Source organism: Cucurbita pepo, chromosome LG20, assembly GCF_002806865.2.
Source record: "Cucurbita pepo subsp. pepo cultivar mu-cu-16 chromosome LG20, ASM280686v2, whole genome shotgun sequence".
In the NCBI taxonomy this organism is placed as follows: domain Eukaryota; kingdom Viridiplantae; phylum Streptophyta; class Magnoliopsida; order Cucurbitales; family Cucurbitaceae; genus Cucurbita; species Cucurbita pepo.
Window position 1 is genome coordinate 7,464,638 of NC_036657.1, and position 17,309 is coordinate 7,481,946.

The 17,309-nt window shown below is 36.4% G+C and overlaps 2 protein-coding genes across 4 annotated transcripts; both read left to right on the forward strand.

Moving 5' to 3' along the window:
- The first annotated feature begins 1,667 nt into the window (after window positions 1-1,667).
- Window positions 1,668-7,354, forward strand: LOC111782833 (oxysterol-binding protein-related protein 3C-like). Of its 2 annotated transcripts, XM_023663651.1 has the most exons (11): window positions 1,668-1,778; window positions 2,016-2,165; window positions 2,925-3,018; window positions 3,911-4,027; window positions 4,116-4,188; window positions 4,277-4,395; window positions 4,483-4,604; window positions 5,010-5,186; window positions 6,341-6,485; window positions 6,593-6,771; window positions 6,852-7,354. In XM_023663651.1, the coding sequence occupies exons 2-11, from the start codon at window positions 2,065-2,067 to the stop codon at window positions 7,093-7,095; spliced, it is 1,371 nt and encodes a 456-aa protein (XP_023519419.1). In that variant the 5' UTR covers window positions 1,668-1,778; window positions 2,016-2,064; the 3' UTR covers window positions 7,096-7,354. The 2 variants fall into 2 exon arrangements, with proteins under 2 accessions (XP_023519419.1, XP_023519418.1); XM_023663650.1 differs by lacking the exon at window positions 1,668-1,778 and having other exon boundaries at window positions 1,785-2,165.
- A 4,357-nt stretch (window positions 7,355-11,711) lies between these two features.
- On the forward strand, window positions 11,712-16,874 carry LOC111783021 (telomere repeat-binding protein 5-like). Of its 2 annotated transcripts, XM_023663892.1 has the most exons (11): window positions 11,712-12,014; window positions 12,095-12,261; window positions 13,171-13,361; window positions 13,467-14,274; window positions 14,369-14,563; window positions 14,662-14,724; window positions 14,802-14,881; window positions 15,126-15,367; window positions 15,751-16,068; window positions 16,218-16,281; window positions 16,378-16,874. In XM_023663892.1, exons 3-11 carry the CDS (start codon window positions 13,281-13,283, stop codon window positions 16,573-16,575), a joined length of 2,049 nt encoding a protein of 682 aa, XP_023519660.1. In that variant the 5' UTR covers window positions 11,712-12,014; window positions 12,095-12,261; window positions 13,171-13,280; the 3' UTR covers window positions 16,576-16,874. The 2 variants fall into 2 exon arrangements, with proteins under 2 accessions (XP_023519660.1, XP_023519659.1); XM_023663891.1 differs by lacking the exon at window positions 12,095-12,261 and having other exon boundaries at window positions 11,713-12,014.
- Window positions 16,875-17,309: the final 435 nt, after the last annotated feature.

A 17,309-nucleotide genomic window follows, 5' to 3' on the forward strand; every position in this document is an offset into this window, starting at 1 on the left:
TTTCTCAGATTCAGGGTCAGAGTTGTGACTTGAGTATTTAATATTTGAATTATTAATATGACATGTATCGTGGATAAAATAGTTTTAAAAGAAATGAACAATTCCACGGTCCTATACAACTCAACCTTATTCAAGACGTCCAAAATTTCTCGAACTAGGGGTTGTTTTTATTATTGTTGTATGAGTTCACCGTTTCCTTTAATTTTTTTTCACAATTATATCTAAGTAGTCAACACATGAAACTGATTTCGCTTTCAGCCATATTTTTGTTTGTTTAATGTTGGTGTACCTTCGACGACTTTTTGTTCGTGATTTAGGGCAGTTTTGAAAAGCTATTTTGTCTTTCTAATATATCAATATTTTCTCGAAAAAAAGTCTATAACATTGCATGTATGAGCTTAAACTAGAAACCCTAATTGATAAATCATTTAATTCTATTTTTATTGAATTTCTTATTTTTTTGATTTTCGGGGTCGATCATTTAAATGATTATCGAACCGATCTTAATTCATAGAATAAGTAGAAGAATAATATCTTTTATGGCATTGGCCCCATGACACCAGAGTTGAGGTGGAAAAAGGTGTAATTAAAAAGTAGTGCTATGAAGGTGGGCATTAGATGCTAAGTGATGGAATCCAAATGCCAAGCAATACTCTTCTCAATCATGCACATGTTTGCCTCAAACCATGTTTGGTGCACATGGCCACCCTACAATTTTGTATTCATTCTTTTCAACCCCTCATGCCCAAAGATCGAGTTCGGGTCATGGCTCTTCTCTATTGAATTCGTAGAGTTTATTACAAGATAAACGGTGGAAAATTAACGTTGGATGAACGTGTTTAGATGTGATGCATTTTTCTCTTTTTCTTTGTTTTACTTGAACTCCTATCGTTTGTCACGCACGTAGGAGAATTGATGTAATTTGTACATCAAAGGGTGTGGAAACCTCTCCCGCGTTTTAAAATCGTGAGGCTGACGGCGTTACGTAACAAATCAAAGCAGATAATATCTGTTAGTAGTGGGGTTGGGCTGTTACACATGGTATTAGAGCCAGACACCTAGGAGGACACTGGGCGTTTTAAAGGGGGTGGATTGTGAGATCCCACATTGGTTGGAGTGGGGAACGAAACATTCCTTATAAGGGTGTGGAAGCCTATCTCCAGTAGACGCGTTTTAAAATTGTAAGGTTGACGACGATACGTAACAGGTCAAAACGGATAATATCTACTAGCGGAGGGCTTGAGTTGTTACAAATGGTATCAGAGTAAGACACTGAGCGGTGTGCCAGTGAGAACGTTGAGCCCTAAGGGGGTGGATTGTGAGATCCCACATCGGCTGGAGAAGGGAACAAATTCTTCCTTATAAGGGTGTGGAAATCCCTCCCTAGTAGACGTGTTTTAAACAATTGTGAGGCTTGCGACCATACGTAACGAATCAAAGCGGACAATATCTACTAATGGTGGGCTTGGGCTATTACAAATGGTATCAAAGTTAGACACCGGGCGTTATGCCACCGACGATGACGCTGATCCCTAAAGAGGTGGACACATTTTAAAATCATAAGGATGCTAACGACGATACGTAACAGGCAAGTAAATCACTCTCGGTAGAATATTGTCTCGATTTATTTATGTATATGTTGTTAGCGGTGTTTTGAGGGTGGGGGCAAAAGTGTAATAAAATGGACTTTGCTGAAAGCCGCGTGGACGGCATTGGAGGGCCAGCGGAGGCAACCAGTTGAAAGAGAAGACAAAGAGAGCAGCAGTCATCATTTTCTGGTAATTTTCCCTAATATTGACTCCAATTCTAGACGCCAATTCGTTTAATTAGCATTCGCAAACGCCATTAAACCGCCATTCCATTTCCAAATTTCCCCCTTTTTCTCGATCGGAGATCTATCTCTTCCGCCCTTCTCCGATCCCAATTTTCCTCTCTAAACCCATTTCTTCTTCACGATCATTAAACCCTAATTCCCTTTTTTCAATCTCTTCTTCTGGGATTTGATTGTTTTGCAGGCGATTCTGATTTGCAGAAGTAGTGTGTTTATTCTAAGTGGGAACAACAATGGGTACCCATGAGAAGAACGACAGTAAGGGCGGCTTCTTTGCTGCCATGACTTCTGGAATCTCCAAGCTTAGCAATGCCATGCACCGATCTGTCAATGGGTACTTTGATTTTCGTACTTCTGACATTGGTATCCACTTTTTTTGGGGGGGGGGNTCTATTGCTGTTTTTGTTTGAATTATTTGCTCTAATGTTTTCTTGTCGGGCTGATTTGTACACAACCTTAGATTTGTACAAAACCTGTTTCATTTTCCTTTTTGTAGAAATGTTTCATCGGCGTTGTTTTGAACTAGTTCTTGCTTATTGAAGTTCTACTTTTGTATGAGCTTGATCTCCTACGGATCCCTAGTTGAGATTTTGAAAGATCAGTAAACTTTCTTTTCTGCTGAATATCTGCATACTGTGAGTTTTAGTTTCTTGATAAGAAAATAGGATGTAGATAAGCACGTCACTTCAATTCATGACAGTGTTCTTGAGCTCATAACTAGGAGAAATGTTTTCCAGAGCCATTGAAACCAGATGGCTTGTCTCATTTTCCAATATTATCGTTTCAAGCGTGAATCGTGTCGTGGTTACTGCACTTCTTGTGTTTTGTCTGGTGTCTTAGAATCTCTGGAAGCGTTTTTTGTTGCATAAGATAGCCTCATATATGTGGATTCAAATGCTTAGGGGTTAGAGTTTACATGTGATGTAAAACGGTTCGTTGGCCTGGAGAATTTTCGTTGGAGTACTCATCAAAGTTTTGTTTTCTCCCGTTTTGTTAGCTGAACTCGAAGTTATGAAACCGTTATTATTAATACAAAGGTTGTATCAATGTTACGAGTTTAGCTCATGATTACCGTGCGTCTCTTTGCCCTTAGGTTTCTTGGTTATGAAGGGGTAGAAGTTATAAATCCTGAAGGAGGTAAAGAAGATGCAGAAGAGGAAGCTCACAAAGGAAGATGGAAACAAGAGGTTTTTCTCATTTATGCTCTTACCTCTTTATCTTTGCTTGCTTTGTATCTAGTTTTCCTCTTTTCATCTTACAAATTAATTAATTGTGAGATCCCACGTTGGTTGGAGAGGGGAACAAAGCATTTCTTACAAGGGTATGAAAGTCTCTCCCTAGTAGATAAAACCTTGAGGAGAAGCCCGGAAGGGAAAGCTCAAAGAGGACAATATCTGCTAGCGGTAGACTTGGGCCATTACAAATGGTATTAGAGCCAATCACCGGACAGTGCGAGGCACTAGTCGGAGTAGGGTTAGACCCTCTCCATAGTAGACGCGTCTTAAAACCTTGAGGGGAAGCCCAAAAGGGATAGCCTAAAGAGGACAATATCTCCTAGCAGTGGATTTGAACTGTTACAAATGGTATCAGAGCCAAACACCGGGCGGTGTGCTAGCGAGGACGTTGACTCCCAAGGGGGGTGGATTGTGAGATCCCACATTGGATGGAGAGGGGAATGAAACATTCCTTATAAGGGTGTGGAAGTCTCTCCCTAGTATACGCGTTTTAAAAACCTTGAGAGGAAGCCTAGAAGGGAAAGCTCAAAGAGGATAATATCTGTTAGCGGTGAGCTTAAGTCATTACATTAGTGCTTAGTGGGGAAGTCAACGATGTAAGACGATTCAGTCAAGAGGAGAAAATAAGGACATAATACGATTCGGTCAAGGGCTGATCTTTCTCCGTGAAGTTAGGCTCGGGTTCCTGCAAACCCAGTACACAAAACAGAAATGTTTCTTATTTACTCTACCGCGAGTGTGGAAGGCTCTTTCTTCACTTTTGAAAGCGAGGAGTTTTGCCTTCTATTCGTCTTCCTCTTGTATGTTTTCTATAAAATTATTAAAAAGCTTTTTCGGGTAACAGGATCGTGAAAGTTATTGGAAGATGATGCACAAGTATATTGGTTCGGATGTCACATCAATGGTCACTCTTCCTGTAATCATTTTTGAACCTATGACAATGCTTCAGAAAATGGCCGAGGTTCGTTTCTCTTTTGGTATTATTTTTATTTACTCGTTCGAACTTTTTCCTTTGTATCATGACGCTAATAGTTGAATATTTACTACAGTTAATGGAATACTCCCACTTGTTGGATCTGGCGGATGAATGTGAGGATCCTTATATGCGGTTAGTGTATGCGTGTAAGTACGAGAATCTTAGTCTTGCTTAAAGGCCGATCGAGGCGTTTTTTCTTGTTGAAGATGAAGTTGTTTCTTTCACTTGTTACAGCATCATGGGCTATATCAGTGTATTATGCTTTTCAAAGGACTTGGAAGCCTTTTAATCCTATCCTTGGAGAGACTTATGAATTTACTAATCATAATGGGGTCTCATTTCTTTCAGAGCAGGTGAATTTCAAAGATCTTTTTTCTCTTCTTCATGTTCTAATTTGATCCCTTTTTTATGTATAATATTATGCCAAACAATGTTTTCAGGTGAGCCATCATCCCCCAATGAGTGCCGGGCATGCCGAAAACGAGCACTTTATTTATGATGTAACTTCAAAGTTGAAAACTAAGTTTTTAGGGAACTCGTTGGATGTCTATCCCGTGGGAAGGTAAAGTTCTACTTTCCACTCTTTCTATCCCCTTCAGCTCATTGCTTATCGATCTCGCTCCGAAACGTCAAGGGAGCAAGTTATAACTTATAAACTAACATACCCTTAAGATCATAGGTTCGAACTTTGATTCACTTGCTTCAAATGCATATTGTATTCGTTTCGTGATGCAAATTGTTATAGAATTAAATGGTTATGCATACAATCTGTTGAGATGCACACACCCGAAAGTTCGATATTAGCTGCTTTCATCGGCAATCACTGTCAAGTCGATATTTACTTGGAAATTTTGACGTTTCTTTTCACTTTGTCCGATTCATAGCTTTTGCAGTCCAATTGCCATCAGTAATAGCTTTGTCTATTCTAGATTAAGCGATAATGATGATATCGTTTTGGCCTTTGCAGAACACGGGTGACTTTAAAACGAGATGGTGTGGTATTAGAGTTGGTGCCACCGCTCACTAAAGTTAACAACTTGATATTTGGAAGGACATGGGTTGATTCACCGGGAGAGATGATAATGACCAATTTAACAACGGGTGATAAAGTTGTGCTATATTTTCAACCATGCGGTTGGTTTGGGTATGAATCTTTTCATATGAATTCTTTACTAATGGTGATCCTTATAGCTACATAGCGTTATAATTGAAGAAATAGCATTAATTTGTGTTTGATTCTGTGAGATCTGGCTGCTGTTACTGTGTTCTTAGTTTATGGTTTACCTTATCCATTCTTTATCCATTTGGTAACAGACCAAGCTTAGTGCTAGCAGATATTGTCCTCTTTGGATTTTTCTTTTCGGTCTTCCCCTCAAGGTTTTTAAAACGTGTCTGCTAGGGAGATGTTTTCACACCCTTATAAAGAATGTTTCGGTCCCCTCTCTAACTGATGTGAGATCTCACAATCCACCCCCTGGATATTGTCCTCTTTGGAATTTTCCTTTCAGGCTTCCCTTCAAGGTTTTTAAAACTCGTCTGCTAGGGAGAGGTTTTCACACCCTTACAAAGAAATGTTTCGGTCCCCTCTCCAACTGATGTGAGGTCTCACAATCCACCCCCCTTGATATTGTCCTCTTTGGGCTTCCCCTCAAGGTTTTTAGAACGCGTTTGCTAGGGAGAGGTTTTCACACCCTTCTAAAGAATGTTTCGGTCCCCTCTCTAACAGACGTGAGATCTCACAATCCACCTCACTTCGAGGCCCAGTGTCCTCGCCGACACTCGTTTCTCTCTCCAATCGATGTGGGATCTCACAACCCACCGCTAGGGAGAGGTTTCTACATCCTTATAAAGAATGCTTCAATCCCCTCTCTAACCGATGTGGATCTCACAATCCACCCTCCTTCGGGGCCCAGCGTCCTCGCTGGCACCCGTTCCTCTCTCCAATCGATGTGGGATCCCGTAATCTATTGCTAGAGAGAGGTTTCCACCCCTGTAAAGAATGCTTCAGTCCTCTCTATAACTCTTTATAACTGATATGGGATCTCACACATCTGCCTCTCTCTTCCTTCAAATCTCTTCTCTCGTATAGATAACTACTGAAGTTTTGTATAAAGCAATTCTAGAATGGTAGACAAGAAACATTGTTTACGTTTTGTTGTCCAAATTTATGTACCTTGAGAGGCTCGAAAATATGATTTCATTTAAAATTATTTCAACTTAGTGAGATCTCGATCGTATAGGTAGAAACTAACTGATGTCACTTTCCATCTTACCGTTAACTGTTATTTTTTCTCGCAGTGCTGGTCGTTATGAAGTGGACGGTTATGTTTATAATACGGCGGAGGAACCTAAAATCTTGATGACAGGGAAATGGAATGAATCCATGAGTTACCAACCTTGTGATATGGAAGGGGAGCCTCTTCCAAACACTGAACTGAAAGAGGTAATATTTGTTGTCGAATATAGGAGTATTGATCCTTGTGGGTTGTTTCTGTTATCTAAGCGTATCTTTTGCGTCGTACCGTACCGTTTTTGGTCTTTGTTCTGTAGGTTTGGCACGTGGCTAAAACACCCGAAAACGACAAATTTCAGTATACACATTTTGCACATAAGATCAATAGTTTCGATACCGCCCCTAAGAAGTTGTTGGCATCGGACTCCCGGTTGCGCCCTGATAGATACGCTTTAGAGAAGGGTGATCTATCGAAAGCAGGGTCGGAAAAGAGCAGGTTCGCGTTCCTCAAATCTTACCAATCCTTTCTTAAAGCTGCAATCAATACAGATTCATATGTTTTTCTTGTATGGTCAGTTTGGAAGAGAGGCAAAGAGCTGAAAAGCGAACTCGAGAGGCGAAAGGACAGAGTTTCGTGCCGAGATGGTTTGATCTAACCGAAGAGGTTACATCGACTCCGTGGGGCGACTTGGAAATTTACCAATACAACGGTTTATACGCCAAACATCGAGCTGACATCGATAGTTCTGGTTCAAGCAGCAACGACGAGGTTGACGTTAAATCGATCGAATTCAACCCGTGGCAATACGGAAACTTGTGAACACAGTAAGGGCTGTCCTCTATGTGTTATTCACTTGGATTCTTCAGTTTAGTTGGTAAGATTTTTCAGGCATTTGATATCATAGTTGTCTGTTGATTGTTTATATACATAGAGCTCTTACATTTTGTAACTTTGTTATCAATCTTTGCAATCCTACAACTTTCTACCAATGTTTTGTTGTTGGTGTTATAACTCATAATTTATGTGGTTTGGCTTTAGAATGATTGATTACAAGTGATACAACTTTGTATCTTTCTTATGATCCATCACAATTCTTATTAGAACGATCGAACGATCGAGAATTTTTTTAATAATTTCCTCTTAAGTATTCTCGGAGGAAGTACTTTGATAAAGTCATGAAATGTAATAGCACAAGCCTACTCTTAGTAGATATTGTCTACTTTGGTCTGTTCTGTATGCTACATGATTTTAAAATGCGTCTATTAGGGAGAGGTTTCTACACCCTTATAAGGAATGCTTCGTCCTCCTCTCTATCTGATGCGAGATCTTACAATTCACCCCTTTGAGGCTCAGTGTGCTCGTTGGCACACTGCTCGGTGTCTAGCTCTAATACCATTTGTAATATTCCAAGCTCACTTCTAGTAGAAATTGTTCACCTTGGCCTGTTATATATCATTGTTAGTATCATGGTTTTAAAACGCGTACACACTTATAAGGAATGTTTTGTTTTCCAACCGATATGGGATCTCATGTGGAAGTTTTGTTCTTTGAAAAATACTCGAACTTGAGTAGATATGACATTCATTATCATTTAATTGGTCAATGGTCTGATAGTACTTTCGATCGTGATTTAACTTATAGAAACAAAAAAATTATCTCATACTCGACATAAGCATTGTCGAGAAAGTGCCCTATGACCTCTAATATTTTAATTTAAATTATGGTCATGATTAAATTAGGACATCAAATATCGAACAAGTATTATAACACGTTTTTTAACTTGATATAATTATTTTTAAAATAATTTTTTAATTTATAGATGAAAATAAAACTAATTTAAAATCATAGCAATATTAAACCTTATTATAAAAATTTAATCTAAAATCTTTATTATTATGTTAATTAATTAACATGGTAGGTTATATCTTACAAATAATTTCAATAATGAGTTACAAAATTAATTATATAATTTACTTTTATCTTTACAATATTAAAATAAGCTTATTTGTCAAAACTACAAATTTTATGTTATAATTTTTAAAAAAGTTAAATGAATTACATTAAAATGAATATTATTAGATTTTAATCAAAATTCTAAAATAAAAGGTTATTTTTTTATTTATAATTTAAAAAATTATAATTATACATTTAAGTTTTATAATCTAAACAAATATACATTAAATATATTTTTTAATTATAAAAAGTGTTCTAAGAATTTAAAATTTAAATTATAATATTTTTATATGGAAGTATAATCCATTTTTATTTATTTACAAAATTTTGATAGCCAAATATAGTTGATTGAGTTTAGGTAAGTCGGACCCGCCCATAGTTTTAAAATGAAGCGGGGCCTACCCGACAAAAAAACAAGTTATGTTTATGATATTGACCTATTAATCTTATAAATATCTCGAAAAAAAATTAATCATATTACTTCATTTAATAATTAAATCTCTAATTCATTAAAGTAAGCTAAAAAAAAAATTTTTAAAATTTCCCAAAATAGCCTTGTTTATTATTTATTATTTTTAATTCACATATATTCTAGCTAGCGTCAAAGTTACTTCCATTCTAGATGGGAATGGAATCTAATATTTATCACTTCCAAAATAAATAAATAAATAAATAAATGGAAACTCAAATATTCCATCTTTACAAAATATCTTTCCATTTAATTGTTCTTTCAATTTTTAATTTTTTTTTCTTTTTAATGAAAAGAAAAAAAAAACATTTTTTTCAATATTTAAATCGTTTATGTATTTTATAAAAAATAAAATGTTTACGTGATGGTAGTAGTGGTCATGGAAGATGGCAGCGGTGATAATCGACGGTGGTGATGGCGGTAGTGAAAGTCACTAGTAGGAGTGATGATGATAACAACAACGGTGGTGTTCAGAGTGTTCGATCGTGCTAACAGTGGTCAAAGCTCAACAATTAAATAGTTATAACCTTAAGGTAGCATAGTTGAATGGTTATATATATACACGTACATATACATTAAATTTAAAGATCTAGACGTGTAAACGAGTTGAGTTGATATAGATATCAAAATTTTAAAACGGTTTTTTCTCACACTTATCATGGTTAATAACAACACTACATTTTGTCTTAGTTTTGAGTGTTGGGTTTGAGATTTTCGTGACGGTTATCACCAATTTAAAATGATTTAATTTTTAATATATATATATTTTTTAAATAGTAAATAAATACCGATAATATAATAAGTGACTTTTCGACGTGTAGAAAATATTTGTTATAAGAGTGAAATATAATATTTGTCTGGATCACCACCGTCGATTTACGATCTTAAGATTTTGGGAGACGATTTTAGGTTTTAACGTAACCCAGTGGTAGGTGACAGGTAAAACAAAGTCACTGCATTGCAGCCACGTGTCGCGACAAACACCTAAATGTGTTGGTTGGTGATTTTATTTTTGTCATTCTTTGTGCCCTTATCCAAGTGAACATCACGTGACACACGCATCATCTCTTAATTGGGATTAAATTCTTAATTTACTTAGTTAATTTGCAATTATAATCTCACATTTTAATTTGGTATGGTTTTAAATTACATGATTATTATAATTTTCATATATATATTTTTAAAATAATATTTTAATTATAAGTAATTTTGGGGAGGTAGGAAAATCTTTACCCCAATCCAAAATTTTGAGTTGGTGGGGTATAGTGACCCGAGCAACTCGAATAGAATCCACAATCCAACACAACCCTCTAATTTTGAGTTGGTTCGTAAGTTTTTTTTTTTAATTATTAAAAAAAAATCATATTTATCTCTAAAAATTAAAAGTTCAAGTACTGAACAGTAGTCCCACGTTAAAACACATATTGGTTACCAATGTTAAATATTCTTAAACTGGGTAGCCATATTTTGAGGTTGGTGGGACTTAAATTTTTTTGATTTTCTAAAAATTTAATTCATAAATTAATTTTAGAACCCTATTTAATACTTTTTAATTTTAGAAAATCTACAAATAAATACTGCAAAGATATTAATTATTTCACTTGAATAAAAGAAATAGGTTGAATTTTTTTTTAGAATGGACTAAGTTATTTAAAAGGATTGAAACTAAATTAAATGGTAGGTGGGAACAATACCATAAAAAAATAATTAAAAAATAATAATAATATTTAGTTAATTTAATTCCAGCTATATATTTTAATTTTTAAATTTGAAGATTTTATTTTTAAAAAAATCATAAGATAATACCAAACAAAAAGTATCCAATAAGAGAGGGGGCTTTTGACACGTCAGATTGAGACAATATCCCACGCGACTTGATGCTAGTGAACCCACGCGCCAACAACAATAAATTACTTCAGAACATGCTTATTGGGATAATTACGATCAGCTAAATTACCAAATTAACCCTACCAAGCCTATCTTACAGCCGTTCGATTTTATGGATCTCGGACAAGCTTCACCGTTGGATCTTAATCTCCTCGCAGAAAACTGTGTTTGTCGAATACGTATGTTCGCCACGTGCTCCAACTCTTGTCCGTATCTGTTACGTGAAATAATAATAATAATAATAATAAATAAAAAATGATTTATTATTTTATGATCTTTTTATTTAATCCTTTAGTCCTTACACTTTTATTATTTCGATTTTGGATATGATTCTTTTATTAAATATTAAATTTGGGCAATGGTCGATAAAAAAAAAAATATATATATATATATATAATTACATTAATACAAATAAATAACATATCTATAAAATAAATAACTGAGATTATATTCATTTATGTTTATATGTTTATGAATTTAATATTTGTGTTATAAATTTTTTACGAACAAAAAAAATATTTTTAACATCTAAAATGAATTATGAGATAATTCTTGATTTTTTTACTATTTAATTCGACTATTAAATTTAAATACGAATTAAAATAATTTTTAAAAATTAAAATTTAAGACGTTAATTACGATGGTTGGATCATTCACCTTGTTTCCGAGGTGAGTTATTTAATTAATTAGTTTTTGTTATTTGTAATAAAAAATAAAATTTAAATTTAAAGAATTTTATAAATTAGAAAGAAAATATTTACATGGACATCTCCTAAGTTTTATTATTTATTATTTTAAATAACCAAAAATAAATAAATAAATGAAAAAAAAAAGAGAAAAATAATAATAAAAAATAATAATAAGTGATCCTTTTTGTGACTCAACGTTTTTCTCGATCGTGCGGACCGCAGGCAGCCACAAGATTTAACTTAACGCCACGTGTCAAAATCTGAAGGATATTTACATTACATGGTGGGTTCATCTGGTAGACAAGAACCGGTCTTTAGGTGGTTTTAGTCACCGGTAATAGCCGGTAAAGTGAGGGGTACTTACCGATAGGACCGGTGAGGGAGGTCAATGGTATAAGATAGCTGGGGTTTAAGCAGATGTGTTTTGGTGGGTTTCAGAGGGTTTTGGCGATCGGAATTTTATTCTTTTAATTTTATTTTTACAGAGAGAATAAAAAAAATTTAAATCTTGTTTTGGTTTTGTGTTTGAATTTTTTTTTATGGTTTATTATGCGAAAAGGAATGGGATAGAGAATGAGAGAATGTGGTGAATCAAAGCCAATCCTCGTTTCGTTCTTGGATTTCTTGTTCATGTGTAATTTACAGATCTCTTTTTCGCTTGAAAGTGGCGGTGTTTTGCCGGAATTTTGTTTTCCGGTGATGAGGAGGATTTGAAATTTGGAAGCCAATCGTTTTTTCCGGTGAGCCATAATTCTCTCATCCATTTCTGTTTCGATAATTCTCTCTTTCATTGTTTGTAATGGATGGATGGGTTTTTCAGAACAGTGCATTTGGATTTTAGACAAAAACCTTGGGATTTGGGACCGGGATTCGAAGATTTAACGAACAATTTCGCTTCTCAATTGTTGTTTGTTGGAAATTTTCGGTTTCCGCTCGCTCATCTTCTAATTTCTGATGATGATCACACTCGACAGGGTTTATGCTTTTGTTCGTCTTATTTGATTGTTCTTGTTTCTTCTTCTCTGTTTTGCTTTAGTTGATTTGGAGTCCTTAGCGGATTCCTTTTCCTTCTGCGTGTTTCTGGCTATTCAATTTGTTCCTTCAGAGATTCGATCTCAGATTCTGCACCAATTATCTTTTGGATTTTGTCGACGATCGAGAATCTTCCCATTTTTTTCTATTTCGAGTTCTTGAATTTCGATCAAGTTTCAGCTGTTTGCAGATTCCTTCTTAGATTTGAGGAACCATCTATTTCTCATGGATTTATGTTTCTCTTCATCTTCGATCAACTACTCAAGGGTTTTGTTGCATTTTGTTGTTAATTTATTAATTTTTAGTTTCTTCGGTTAACTCGATATCTACCTTAATTTTTTATCCAAAAATATTTCTGGGTTGGGTTGGGGTTGGTTTGTAATTTTTTATGCTTGCATGCCACCTTATTTCTGAAGCTCGATTAATATTGTATTGCATGGGGTTTTTCCCTTTCTGGAATTTCTCGCGGTTTGTTTGAATTTGGGTTTTAGTTAGATCGTCATCAGCCTCTGTTGAAACTTCAAGTTCTTGGCCATTGCTCCCTGTATGTGCTAGTGTTTGTGTGCGTGAATGGGTTTGGTTGGTTTGAATAGAACCCTTGGAATTGTGATGTTGTTGAGGCCTGGAAATGCCTCAGTTTTTTGTGTTCATCTGTTGTTGAACGTGAAACATAATTCCTCTTTTCGATCGGGTATCGGATCGAAAAGATGAATCATATTACTCTGAGTTTGGATCGGGTATTGGATCCTTTGGCTCCTCTGGGGTTCTTCTTTCAATGTTACTATATTAGTTTATGTGGTTTGATGTTCTAAATCAATACACTGGATAATATAGTAATCTGAATCATCTCTTTTTCCTTCCCAGGAGTTAATCTTTGCTGTGACCTTGTGATCAAATTATTCACAACATAGAAGTGCGTTGAAACGTGCTAGATCTCTTTGTACTGTTCATATTTGTGCTATGACTTCTAAAATATGGTGCTTCAGAAGAGGTTAGATTATGGGTTCCATGGCTACCAAGTGCCAACAATGCCCCGAGCTACCAGATCGGTCAGGGTACAAGTCCTCTATCATTCTTGGCCTTCGTTCCAAATTACTTAGAGATCTGTCTTCTGCTTCATTCGATTATGATGAATTTGAATGATTTTCTAATTATTTCAGAAGAGAAGTTTATGTAGAAAGGGCACTGAAGGTAGTCAAATGCGTGCATTTGATTTGCTGGCCACTGTTGCTGACAAGTTGTTGCATGGGACAGATGGTCCTACTACGACTACTACTGATACATCAACCGAAAAAGATAGGTATGCAGTTATGAACAAAGAATTGGATGCAAACAGTTTGCTCAAGGTCGAGCCTTCTGATCGAGGCAGTTGCGACCAGGGCTTTGTCTCAGAGCTCGTTTTATCAGGTCACGAAAAAAAATGTGATTTAAATGGTTGTCTTCCACAGCATGATGAAGATTCACCACCACAATTAGTTTCTGTAATAACAAATTTTGACAAGAGCAAGGAAATGGGAAATTTAGCTAGCGGGGTACATGTAGGCTCCCCCAGAAGCAAGGAGTCTGATAACTGTGAATTGGATGGTAAAAGTAAAGTTATAGTAAAATATGAGTTGCATAAAACTGAAGAGGTGCTTACTGGAACTCAGGATCAATACGACTCGTGCAAGAGAGAGGATCCTGTTATATGGGACCAGAAAGCTCATGTGTTGGGAAATTCGAATGGTTGTGGCGAGATGACTCAGGACAAACAGATGATTCAGAACTCTTCTTTTGCAACTCAGAATAATGTAAAATTAGTTGATAGAGATGACGACGAAAACTCTTCTGGGTGCACTCACCCAGTTTCCTCAATAAAGTCCTTCAGGACAGTACCTAGTAGTAGAGACCGACGAATAAAGAAAGTATCAGCTTCCAAATCTTGGAAAGTAGTTCCAAGATGCAGGGACGAATCACTTTCTAAGACCGGTAAGTAACCTGCTTTATGGCACTATTTGTTGCATTGGGTGTGTTTTTACCCAGGTTCGGTTCATTTTCAAATAGTTTGTTTTCTTGGTTCTAGATGGCATTTGGAAGTCTATGTTTCGGAGTAAGAGCTCTCACGACAGTTGCAGACGCCAGAAATCGCAAATGAATATTCCTTTTAAAAAGAGGAAATTCTTTGACTGTAGTAGCTCAGTGTCAAATTCGGACGGTGGAATTAATTCAGAGGGTCTTTCCGATTCAACCGGGAAGGTTTTCAATTCTGATACCTCAGGTACGTTCTTTAAAGTGATGCCTTTATTACTGCTTTTAAATTAGCAAATGATACCTTTTTGTGCTTGAGATTTATTGCTGAATGTTGTCCCTATGCAGGGAGATCATGTTCTGCATCTGGTCATGGCCATCACAAATCTTTCCCATCCAAAGATTCTCATGGTATGAGAACTTCTGATGGATTTACTGCACTGAATTGTCTTGGATTATACATGAAGATTTTTATCTTTTTCTCACAGTGAAAATTAGGATAAAGTCTTTTAGGGTGCCAGAGCTCTTTATTGAAATTTCAGAGACTGCAACTGTTGGTTCATTGAAGGTATGAAAGCGCTTCGACTTTGCATCTATCAACTGTAAATTGGTTGTAGACACAGTATGATATAGTTTTAATCTACATAGTTATCTTGCAAAGCCTGAAAGGGGAAATGTTACAAAGATTTCGTGTGTCCATTTTTTCTCATTTTGAAGTTCTCGAGTTAGCAGAGATATCAATACACCTGCGATTTGTGGGAACCATGATTTTTTATTTATTGTGTTCTGATCTTGCTTAAACTGTTCTGTAGAGGACCGTAATGGAAGCAGTAACTGCTGTACTTGGCGGTGGAATTCGGGTCGGTGTTCTTCTTCAGGGGAAGAAGGTTAGAGATGACAATAAAACTTTATTTCAAACTGGAATTTCTCATGACAACCAGCTTGATTCATTGGGGTTTGCCCTTGAGCCTAATCCTTCACGAACTCCTCTTGCATTGTGTCAAGAAGATTCTCCTTGTATTCTTCCATGTGATGCCCCCGAACCTCTAACTAGGTAAACAGAATATGGCGCCCGGTGTTTTTCGATAAATGTGTATTTTAGTAGTTTTCATATTATAAAGCTGATAAACTAGCAAGTTGAAGCTTATCAATTTGATCATTAGGTATATTCTTTGTTTCTGGTTTCCATGCTCTGCTGTTATAAGGGCCTACGTAAATAGTAAAAGGCATGAAGGGAACACATTCAAACCATGGTGACTAGTCCTATTTAGGATATAATATCTTTCCAGTTTTCTTGACAATCAATTTAGTAGGGTTAAGTAGTCGGTCCGTTGTGATGCGTGCAAGTTGAATAGTAGTATCAGACAGTTGTCTCGTGAGAATAGTCGAAGAGGTAAAAAAAAGTTGTGGAAAGTGATTGAATACTGTGATTTGCAGGTATTCGCCGGATGCTTCTGCAGATCATCCTGGCAGTAGCAATGTGTTGCCCGAGCCTCACAGAGACTCTTTGGGCCATTTCATTGAGAGTGACCATGATTCGGCGCCCTCTCCTACCAATACCTCAAATCACAAGAGCACAACAGACTCTAAAGCGCTGGTCAATGTGCCAGCAATGACAGTGGAGGCACTTACTGTAGTTCCCATGCATCGAAAATCTAAGCGGTCTGAGGTTGCACAGCGGCGAATTCGCAGACCCTTCTCCGTTGCTGAGGTGGAGGTATTGGTTCAAGCTGTTGAGAAACTTGGTACAGGAAGGTATATATTTTGTTACTAGCAAGCAAGGAGTGTCTCCAAATATAAAATCTAATTACACAGAAGCAAGGAACAATCGTACCTGAACGTGCACGACTGAAGTATTATCAACATTGAAAACGTTTAGATGGCTGATATTTATTATTCTGTAGGTGGCGAGATGTTAAACTCCGCGCGTTTGACAATGCAAAGCATAGAACTTATGTGGATCTGAAGGTATGGAACCTCTCCTTTGTTTCGTTTCGAAAGCCCCATTCGATGAATTAGATATGAAACAAAGCAAAAACTAGAGGGATTTGTCTGTGAATTCAGGACAAATGGAAAACACTGGTGCACACGGCGAGAATATCCCCTCAACAAAGACGGGGGGAGCCCGTGCCACAGGAGCTTTTGGACCGAGTCTTGTCTGCACACGCTTACTGGTCGAAGCAGCAAGCTAAGTACCAGCTGAAGCGGCAGCCAGAGACAACGACTCCGATGAACAAAAAAACCCAGCAAAGTTGGGGGTAATGGGTTGGCTGGTTATATATAACATCCGCATATATATATATATACATATATATATAGTTTACTCTTTTGAAAGGTGTTCGTGGCTACTGTTTTTTTGTTTTCATGTTCTTGGTTGGGTTGGGGTTTAAAAGAAGAGATGTGTTGTAAAAATTAATGATAAGAAAAGGGTGATTATGAAGCAATGGAGTAATGTTATATGTGTCCATAGATTGTTCTTTTCCTTCCTGCAGGGAGAGGCTCTTTTGGCAACTTGTATAAATCATTGTTGGAATAAGAGCTTGCTTACGGAATTCTTTTCCTTTCCTTTTTTTTTTTTTTTTTTTTGGTCCTATTCATAGCAACACGACAAAATGAAGGTGGAAACTTGGTTCGGCTTTCTTGTCCACATGACATCTTGTTAAAAAAGACCTCTGACTCGAGAACAAAGTAAGGGATTGAATAGCACGAAAGACACGTGATCACGAATTGAGCAACATGAAAGCCATGATCACGAAAGTCACAATAATATGTCAAGGCGTTAAGTACTTTACAACTACTTTAGAAAAACTTGTAGAGCTTGAGGCTGGATTAAGAATCTCGAGAGGACTTTTGAAGCTTATTTTGAGGGGCTTGAAGGACTTAACATCATGATGAGGGAGTATCATAGTCAAAGGTTCGGCCAAGCCATAGGAAAAAAAATCGCAAGCTAATCTATGAAGACTTTTGTATTTGTGTTTAATAGATGGTCCTAAATT

Coding starts and splice junctions, on each gene's coding strand:
- LOC111783021 (XM_023663892.1), top strand. CDS start 13,281: ATGGTGCTTCAGAAGAGGTTAGATTATGGGTTCCATGGCTACCAAGTG. Junction 13,362..13,466: donor GAGCTACCAGATCGGTCAGG/GTACAAGTCCTC, acceptor TAATTATTTCAG/AAGAGAAGTTTATGTAGAAA. Junction 14,275..14,368: donor CGAATCACTTTCTAAGACCG/GTAAGTAACCTG, acceptor TCTTGGTTCTAG/ATGGCATTTGGAAGTCTATG.
- LOC111782833 (XM_023663651.1), top strand. CDS start 2,065: ATGGGTACCCATGAGAAGAACGACAGTAAGGGCGGCTTCTTTGCTGCC. Junction 4,605..5,009: donor GATGTCTATCCCGTGGGAAG/GTAAAGTTCTAC, acceptor TGGCCTTTGCAG/AACACGGGTGACTTTAAAAC. Junction 5,187..6,340: donor CAACCATGCGGTTGGTTTGG/GTATGAATCTTT, acceptor TTTTTCTCGCAG/TGCTGGTCGTTATGAAGTGG.